Here is a 10,302-nt window from a genome sequence, read left to right as displayed (position 1 = left end):
GTATCCAACTAAAGTTTAAGAACAGTATTTTTTCAAAATAAAGCAATTCCAACTTTAGTAAAATAATAATAGTAGGGAAAAGGGTCAAATATGCCACTAAACTATTCGAAAAGGTTTTAGATATACCCTCCGTTTAAAGTTTGGTTCACTGATGCCCTCGCCATCCAACTTTTGGTCCAAATATGCCCTTATGGGCGTTAGTTGCCATGTTGGACATATCCAACTCATTTTTCATTTTTTTAAATGCTACATGAAATTGCCATGTCATTTTCGCCTTATCACATAACATTTATATGAAAATGGAAAGATATTCGACTCATAAACACCTAATATGACCCATAAATCAACACCCTTTTAAATAAATTATCCGACCATTTTTTAACAATTTTGTTTAATTTTTATTTTTTCGATAAATTCCGAAAATGAGTAATTGATTAATAAAAAAAATAGAAAAATATGAAAAAAGTATTAAATTAACGCCAAAAATTCATAAATAATTATAGTAACCTTAAATTCAATTTAAACATTTTAATTTTATTTTTATTTTTTTCGATAAATCCCGAAATGAGTAATTTGATTAATAAAAAGTATGAAAAAAATATAAAATTAACGCCAAATATTAAAAAATAAATACAGTAACCTTAAATTCAACAAATTCAACATTTTTTTAATTTTTAATTTTTTCGATAAATCCCAAAAATGAGTTTATTAACAAAAAAAATATGAAAAAATATAAAAATTACGCAAAAAAATCATAAATACAAAATAGGAAAATATGAAAAAAATATAAAATAAAAAATTGTTGAAATTATTGAATTTAAGTTTACTATATTTATTTGTGAATTTTGACGTATATCTTTTATTTTGTTTTCATATTTTTCCCTTTTTATTAAAAAATTACTCATTTTCGGGATTTGCCAAAAAATATAAAAATTTTAAAAAAATTGTAAATTGAAATGTTACTATATTTATTTGTGAACTTTTGGAGTTAATTTATATTTTTTTTCATACTTTTCATATTTTTTATTAATCAAATACTCATTTTCGAGATTTATCGAAAAATAAAAAAATTTAAAAAAATGGAAATGTTAGATTTAAGGTTACTATATTTATTTCTGAATTTTTGGCGTTAATTTTATTTTTTTTCATGTTTTTCTTATTTTTTAATAATCAATTACTCATTTTCGGGATTTACCGCAATAATAAAAAATAAATAAAATTATTAAAAATGGGTCGGATAGTGAATTTAAAAACAGCTGATTTAAGGGTCGGATTAGGTGTTTATGAGTCCAAATATCTTTCCATTTTCATATAAATGTTATGTGGTAAGATCAAAATGACATGGCAATTCCATGTGGCATTTAAAGAAATGAAAAATGAGTTGGATATGTCCAACATGTCAACTAACGCCCATAAGGGCATATTTGGACCAAAAGTTGGACGGCGAGGGCATGAGTGAACCAAACTTTAAACGGAGGGTATATCTAGACCTTTTCGAATAGTTTAGGGGCATATTTGACTTTTGGAGTGATATCTCAACACTATAAATAGAGAATCACTCACCATTTGGAAGACATACTTGAATAAGAAAATTTATCTCCTCTATTTTATACTTGTCTTCTTCTTATTATTATAATATTCTGAGCTTTCTTTATAATATCTATATATTAGGCAATTCTTGCATTAAAAATATCTTCTTGAACTTTGCTTTAAACCTAACGACCCCAAAATGACTAGGTTAGCTTAATTTTAAGAAGTATCCAACTAAAGTTTAAGAACAGTATTTTTTCAAAATAAAGCAATTCCAACTTTAGTAAAATAATAATAGTAATATATTTCACCTTTTTCATTTTTTTTCCACTGATAACACTGGGTGTAACTGTTTGACTTTTAAAAAGATGTACATGAGAGTCATTATATTTATGTAGGATTTCATAATATAAAAGAAGTGATTGATTTCAAAATACATAGATATTACAAGGGGGTGTGGTGAATTTTCTCATTATTTTCTCGTAGGACTCGTATGTCTACTAGGGAATTTCTAGGGTATCAAAAAATGGAAAAATGATATGGTACTCTAACTTCAAGTTGTTGAACCAGTCATTGATATTTCGAGCCAAAACATGGAACTGAGAAACTTACAAGGTGTTTATACCACACCTGCATAGTCAGTTTTCACAAATGTGGGATTTACACATCCACCTCTACTTTCATTGCGGAATGATATATAAACGCAAAATCAAACTAGTACTATTACTTACCCAAACACACATTCAATTCTTCGATGAGGCAACAATGGAGGGAAAAAAAGGGAAGAAGCAAAAGCTGTGTCAGCAAATTGCTCTTCACCTGGTACAGATTTGCCCATTTAAGAACCACAACAAGCTTAAAAGACTGTACTTTCTCCTGCAATTTACATCCAAAAGTATAGAACAGCAGTACACCCAAAGCTACATTCAGTTATGTTTATCTAACACGGCATGCTGCAGGGCCACCTGGGGAACAGTTTGGGTTGGGAGACCGACAACCAGCTGCAGAACCAAGAGGGCTACCATAACGGTGGTGTGTTCTGTAATCTGGGACCTTTCCTATGGCAAATCGAACAGCTGTTCCAGTTGATGAGGCTTCATTTGTACTGCCACCGCTGGATTGTAGTGGCTCTAAAGTTTCAACTACGTCACTCATCAAGGGTCTTGCTTTGGGGTTTTGGCTCAGGCAATAGTATGCCAAACTGCAAGCTTTTTGAGCTGCCCTCACTGAATATTGGTTATCTAATCTAGGGTCTATTATCTGCAGCATTTTTCTCTTATCGTTAAGTTTTGGCCGAGCCCAGTCAACTAGATTCTGTTCCTTGCTTGGTCTTGTCTTGTCAACAGACTTCCTTCCCGTCAATAGTTCTAGGAGTACTACACCAAAACTGTACACGTCGCTTCTTGCAGTAAGGTGTCCTGTGTCCAAAACATATTACAACTTGTATCAGGTACGCCAAACATCAAATAGATACTTCTACAGTGATCCTCAATTTTGCCTCCAAATTTGGCTTAAAAATATACAGAAGACAGATTGAGTATTGCTATCAACTATTACTTTTTTCTTTTTCTTGACTTTGAATTGTTTAGAGTACTGTAGTTTTAAGTCGGAATTGAAGAATCAAACAAATGCATGATAACAGATCAGTCAAGACCTATTTTTGGGAGAGGGGGAGCAGGTACATACCAGTCATAACATATTCTGGAGCTGCATAACCATAGGTACCCATCACACGAGTGGATACATGGGTCTCATCACCTTGTGGCCCTGCTTTTGCAAGCCCGAAATCAGATAGTTTGGCCGTATAATCCTGCAATTCCCACCAATCTCATGTTATTCCAGTCAAGACAAACTCAAACAAGAAAAGGTGAAACAAGAGGAAATCAAGTGAGTTACATAGTACAAGTCCTGGAAACATGACTTACAGAATCCAATAATATATTTGAGGTCTTGAAATCACGATAGATAACTGGTCTTTCTGCATTGTGAAGGAATGCAAGCCCTTTAGCTGCTCCAAGAGCAATCATCATTCTTGTAGCCCAAGATAATGACACAGTAGCCCCTGAAAGCCTCAAGAAATACCACAACTTAGCAAACCCAACACTTATTTCTTTTTACGCAGTAAGAATTTAATATCATGATTCATCAGCTTGAAGCCAAGAAGATTAGTTACTAAGGCTGAAGTATCAGTTACTTGAAGCACCAATCACAAAAGACAAACATGTTCACCAAACAAAGGAGCATATACAATCATTAGCACCACTTCTCCTATTTTACAGTATTATTCATAGAGCTAAATATCGTTCTCAACACAAGATTCTTCAACTAGGTGCATGGCTGAATCTAGCATTTCTGTAACATTAAATAGAAGGCTAGTAAACCTAGTAATGTGATTCCAATAATATACAACTAAGCCAGGAAATTTTAGATGAACATCTCAAAGTTTACAAAGTTCATCTACTACTAATATATCTTAGGAGCTGCATCATTTTCTGAGTGGTAAAAAGCTCGACTACAACAGGTGAAACCGTTGGTACAACACTAAAAGATCAAGCCGACTCAAAAATGTACCTCTACAAGGACACAAGTTTCCACTTTTGTCATTCCAGCATGAATTTTAGTGAATTAGGCCTGCTGCATCATGAAGCTCAAACTTGACGGTTTTACACACGGACTGATGAAGATGAGCAGACCCATTATTATTTTTATTTTTTATTTTGAGGGAGGGGGGTAATTCGCTAAAAGTTGTTCCTTGAGTTGAAAATCTCATCCCTGTTTTGATCTGATAATCCGTGGAGTTGTTTATGACACGATATAACTGTTTATAAGCAATTAATTCTAAGGTGACAAAAGTAATGACCTTAGAGGCGAAGGTACATATGAGACAACAACTATGTCAGCATTGCAGTGAGTCAGCAGAAGCCAATATGCAGCAGGCTAAGCAAATATAACATGTACTTGAGATTCTCACTCTCTCACACACCTAAAGCTATCGTAGTAATATTTAAAAAATGTGGCATCTTATTCGATAAGAATAGCAGAAATCAAAAAACATCAAGTTCACCACAACATGATGCAAAAAAACAAGAGGGACAACAAGAGGACACATACTTCGGAAGAGATGATTCTCAAGGCTTCCTCTAAACATGAACTCATAAACGAGCAAACGATGGTCATCCTCACAGCAATACCCGATCAACTTGACAAGATTAGAATGCCTAAGCTGTCCAAGAAAGTTGACCTCAGTAAGCCACTCACGGTGACCTTGAAGCCCCTCTTTGTTAAGTACTTTGACAGCAACCGGTAAAGACTTAAGTCCAACACGAACATTCTCATCAATGTAGCCCTTGTAAACAGTTCCAAAACCACCCTCACCAAGTATATAATCAGATCGGAAGCTTTTAGTAATTGTCTCCAGCTCAAAAAGAGTAAATGCAATTATATGAGTATACAGTACAGCATTCTTTCTAAAATCCTCTAAGTTTCTCGGAGTCGAAGGATCACTCAGATCTGATGTAGAACGACTATGACTATGTTTCTTTGAATCAATACCTATCCTGCTTCCCAACGATAACCCCTGCTGCTGCTGGACTGCCCATCAAAAAAACACAAAAATCAAAAGTAATCAAAACCCCATTTGAGTTCATACACTCTTGTTCAAATTACAGTTCAAGATTGAACCTTTTCAGCACAAAATCACTAAAGAGGATCATAACACAAAAAGTATCAAAACCCCATTTGAGTTCAAACATTGTTGTTCAAGATTGAACCTTTTCAGTACAAAATCACTAAAGAGGATCATAACACAAAAAGTAGCATATGGGTATTTCTCCAATTAGTCAAATAACTAGTAAAAATGAAACAGATCTGAGAAAAAAAGAAAAAGAAACCTTGATGATGAGCATTGGAGACAACAGCAGATTCTTCTCTAGTACCACAATTGCCCATCTGCTTCTTTATCTGTTCTTAGGTCTAGTCTCATTCTTCACATTAGCACCCCTCTCCCTCCCTCCCAAATTCAACACTTTTCCCTTTTCTACACTAAAACAGAGAGTCAAAAAGAGCTCTTTACAGCGCACGTTTGGGTAGTTTTTCTCTCTCTCTCTGTATTTGCAATTAGCAGGAGAAGTAGATAGTGATACCAACTTTGATGGGTATTTGTGCTGCTGTAAAAGGGAGATAAAGGCCAAAGAAACAGTGGTACACATACTCGCTCAGTCAGGGGCCAGTCTCTCCAATATACTAAAAAATTCAATAAAGCTGTATGCGCGTGCTGAACCGAACCATGCTCACTCTAAAATATTTACTTTAACACACAGCCATTGTTCTGACTCGCGAGATCGTGAAGCGAGACGTTTTAGAATTTTTGATCAAAGTAATTTATTTTTTTAATTCATATTTAGTGGATTGTTAAATAATAAAAAAAAATAGAATAGAAATTTGGACATTATATTTATGTTGATTTTTTAGTTATTCTCTCGTCAAGCGAAATAGTGGTTTCTTAGTTACAATTAGCTAAGGTTAAAGCTCGAGTCTTTTGACAAAGTAAAACCTCCTCGAGAATTATAAAATTTTCATGAGGCTAAGCAATTCCTACGGCTCTTTTGTATGACATTACGGGGGTTGTTTTGAACGCTATGTGTTATGATTTTTGAGTTCTAGTTCAAGACAAAGTAGTATGGGATTCACAGGGATTTGCGCCCCCTTGAAAAATTCAATAAGATTCGTTCTAATATTTGAGTATACAAATAATTTGAAGTACGATAAAAATATGAGTAATTAGCTCTCTTAAACTTACCATATAGAAAATATAAGTAAAGAGCAAAAATGGGGAAAACAAATTTAACAACTTCCTTGAGTATGGAACAACAACAATTTACTTTAGTTTTGAATATTGAAAAAAGGCTAAAAGAAAAAAAAGTACAATAATTATGAACTAGAGAGAATATTATTTGAACCAATTCACTTAATAATATGTTTTTTGAAATTTTGTAAAACTAGATTAAATGTAATTTGCAGTAACTTATTAGACATTATTTTATTTATAAAGTCCAACGAGAAAAATTATCGTTAATAACATTTTCTAAAAGTGATTTGTTACCACAAATTTTATTTTATGCGAAATTGAGGTACTCTATCAGCTTGAAATATCTCGAAGATAACCTTATGACATTATTCTTTTAAAACAAATTAATTATATATTTATACGCCACTTCAACTTCAAGTATAACTCCAACAAATCTAAATAAAGTGAAAATAAAACTATTTTCACAATCAAACGCCACTTTATACCACGTCCTTCGAGTTTGCCATACAACTAACAACAAGAAAATTTGTAATCTCTTTAAAGAAAAATTTCCTATTCAAGCTTGTACCTTATGCTTAAGCATTCTCACTTTTTACTCTTATTTGCCCTTTTAATTGAATACAAAATTTAAAATAGAAATAATGTTTATCTTTTTCTTTTCAATTTTATTTTTGATGAATAATTATTTTGTGGGGCTTTAACATTCGCATGTGAAAATATAATAAGTGGTTGATCACATTTTATTATGATTAAAAATAAAATTTAATATTAAGGTGAAATGATATTTGGGAATAGTTGTGCTTGGCATAAAATAAATTAAAGTTATTTTTGGAAACAACTAAATCTGTGAAAATCCTTGAAAAAGTTAAAAAAACAGAATCTCAGAGATAATCAGCTAACAAGAATTATCTATAATAATGTCATTCTATGAAAGTTCCTTCATTTATTTATATTATTTTAGAAAAAAATATTACAACATAATTACATAAATATAAATATTATTGCATTAATAATCAAGTGGCTCTTATGTTGGATGATACATTCAAAATAGTCTCTTTAAGTGTGTAATGAATAATCTTGATTTTTGACTCCCATCAAAATATAATAATTTTTTAATCTTATCGAACTTTATTAATTAGATTTGATGTGAACAATAAAAGAAACAAAGAAAAATAGTGGAACTTACATTTAAAGGTTTAATTTTATAGTTTTTGCTATTATTTATTCATTTATATATTTATTTCTAGCGTCAAGTAATTAGATTTGATGTGAACAATAAAAGAAACAAAGAAAAATAGTGGAACTTACATTTAAAGGTTTAATTTTATAGTTTTTGCTATTATTTATTCATTTATATATTTATTTCTAGCGTCTAGTAGAACTTCTTAAAGTGTAACTTTTGTTATATATTTTTTTTATATCTTTTTAATTACTCGTTACTTTTTCCCTCCAATCTAACAGACAGTGTTAACTTTTAACAAAATTGAAAAAGTCAAAACTATAACGCGCATATTTAAGAGACTATTTTAAATCTATCCTCGTTTGTATGAGGGGTATTTTTGTCATTTTCTCTCACCAAAACCGTTGGTGGTTTCATAATTCAACGACTAACCGTAGTGTGGCCCTCCTTGCCAGACAATTAACAACATGAAAATTTATTTCTCTTGTCTTCTCCTATTTGTCCTCTCTTTAAATTAATTTCCTCTTTAAATTTGTACCATATGCTTAAGTATTTTCACTTTGTTGACCCTTTTTATTGAATACAAAATTTAAAGTTTGAATTAATGTTTATTGATAAATTTTTTATTTAGTTTTTTTTAAAAATAATTATTTTTATGAGATCAGAACTTCACATGTTAAATATGTAGACTTCTAACTATGAAATTTGAAATTTCATATCCATATCTGTTATGTGACCGTTCTTAAATCTTAACTACATACATAATATTGTATTTATTCTATATTACAAAATAGAAGTTCTTTTTTTTTTCCATAACAACATTTAAGAACTTGAAGAGATAATTATAATTCCTAATTGAATCCTATAACAAATTATTAGTTTACCTTAAATTAAGGGATTCTTTTTCATCTTTAAAGTTTAAACAAAATATCATAAAAAGAAGGGGAAAAGCTTAAATATATCATTAAGTTATTAAAAAAGATTTAATTATGTCATCAATTAATAGTTGGACATATTTATGTTAGGGTAAATCACATAAATATGCTATGTCAAGAAAATATTTATCATCTATGACAATATAATTTTTTTTACTGATCATAACATTTTTTTAATAAAAAAATGTACCATCGCTTCGCTTCTGTGCCCTTGTTTCTTTTCCTCCTCTGCTTCTTTTTATTTATATTCTTCTTCTTCTCTTTCTGTCATTCTTTATCTTTCTCCTCCTCTTCCTCTTTTCATTCTTCTTTTTATTGAAATTTTCATTTAAATAACTCTCCTCAAATCAATTTTTATTCACATTTCACTATTTTTTTAAAATCACGACAGTAGAGGAACAGAAAGACCAAATATTTGTATAAATTATATTTTCAAGCAGAAATTTCAAATTTCTAAAATCACAGCAGCAAGAGTTCACCATTGATGATCATTGCAAAGATTCTAATTTTGAATTTATTATTTGAATTTATTGTTTCGATAAGTTGTTCCTGCAAATAATTGAAAATGTGTTTGGAGTTTCTATCTCAATTTTAACAAGGCTTGGTTAAGTTTATACAATTGATTTTAGAAGAAATATTATAGTAAAACTCGAAAAAGGTGAAGTTTACAAAACTGTGTGGCAATTGCATTAAAGTTGTATTAGTTATGTTTCATAATTGTATTAAACTTGTATTAAAATAATTGAAGTAACACATTATAACATAGGCACAATACATTTGTAATAAAAAATTGCAAACATCACTCTTTTTCTTTGAGATACAAATCAAAATAATTTATAATATATATATAGTATACGTTTTATTATGAATAGTACATTTATAAACATATTGCACACTTCACTTCTTTCTTAGTGATACCAACAAGAATGATTTAGGTAACACACTAATAATACATTTATAAGACACACACAAGACATTTTTAATACATATTGCAGTCGTCACTCATTTTTTTAGGGATATAAATTAAAATAATTACAAGACATATAATATAAATTTTATTCATGAAAAATACATTTTTAATACATATTGCAAACATTACTCATGTTCGTAGTGATACAAATCAAAATAATTTATAAGACATATATAATTCATGTTTTATTCATGAATAATACAAGTTTAATTCAGTTTTTTCAATCCTTCTTAATTTTCTCTTCTTATTCAACTTTAATTATATAATACACTTTTGATGCAAATTTAATTCATTTTGAAGTTTATTGGTTGATTTGTTACTATTGGGTTACTTGTTTAATTCATTGTTGATACAAGTTTAATTCACTTCTATAGACCAATGTGGTCTTTTATCAATTACGTCCTTTATTTATGCTTGATTCTTTCTTCTAATTCAACTTTAATATTTGTGTAATACAAGTTTAATTCATTTTGCAGTTTATTTGTTGATTTGTTACTATTAGATTACTTGTTTAATTCATTACTGATATATGTTTAATTAACTATATAGATCATTGACAGGTTAATTAGTGATGTTTTTTAGTCATTGTCACGACCCAAAACGGGCCGCGAGTGGCACCCACACTTACCCCCCTATGTGAGCGAACCAACCAATCTAAACCCTGACATTTCAATTTAATATCAACAGAAAGTAATGCGGAAGACTTAAACTCATTAATAAAAACCAATTCAATAACTTCTAAAATTCAACATCTATTATTCCCCAAAATCTGGAAGTCATCACCACAAGAACATCTATGATCAAATTACTAAACTAAGAGTATTCTAAGAAGCTAAAATAAACAAAAGCTAGTCCATGCCGGAACTTCAAGGCATCAAGA

The 10,302-nt window shown here is 30.4% G+C and overlaps 1 protein-coding gene across 1 annotated transcript; it reads right to left on the bottom strand.

Moving 5' to 3' along the window:
• Nucleotides 1-2,082: 2,082 nt before the first annotated feature.
• On the bottom strand, nt 2,083-5,743 carry LOC107002504 (probable serine/threonine-protein kinase PBL8). Its single transcript, XM_015200557.2, has 5 exons — nt 5,421-5,743; nt 4,642-5,121; nt 3,456-3,592; nt 3,217-3,340; nt 2,083-2,948 (listed from the first exon to the last, which is right to left on the bottom strand). The coding sequence occupies exons 1-5, from the start codon at nt 5,476-5,478 to the stop codon at nt 2,467-2,469; spliced, it is 1,281 nt and encodes a 426-aa protein (XP_015056043.1). The 5' UTR covers nt 5,479-5,743; the 3' UTR covers nt 2,083-2,466.
• Nucleotides 5,744-10,302: the final 4,559 nt, after the last annotated feature.

This window comes from Solanum pennellii, chromosome 10 (genome assembly GCF_001406875.1).
Source record: "Solanum pennellii chromosome 10, SPENNV200".
Lineage (NCBI taxonomy): Eukaryota > Viridiplantae > Streptophyta > Magnoliopsida > Solanales > Solanaceae > Solanum > Solanum pennellii.
Note: the sequence above shows the minus strand (reverse complement) of the source record. Positions and strands in the feature narration are given on the sequence as shown.

Bases quoted from the DNA above. Each gene is read 5' to 3' on its own strand.
- LOC107002504 (XM_015200557.2), bottom strand. From the start codon at position 5,478: ATGGGCAATTGTGGTACTAGAGAAGAATCTGCTGTTGTCTCCAATGCT. The intron at 3,593-4,641 runs GTATGTGTCCTC...TGAGGCTTTCAG, and splicing joins TGAGAATCATCTCTTCCGAA to GGGCTACTGTGTCATTATCT. The intron at 2,949-3,216 runs GTATGTACCTGC...TTTTGGACACAG, and splicing joins TCCAGAATATGTTATGACTG to GACACCTTACTGCAAGAAGC.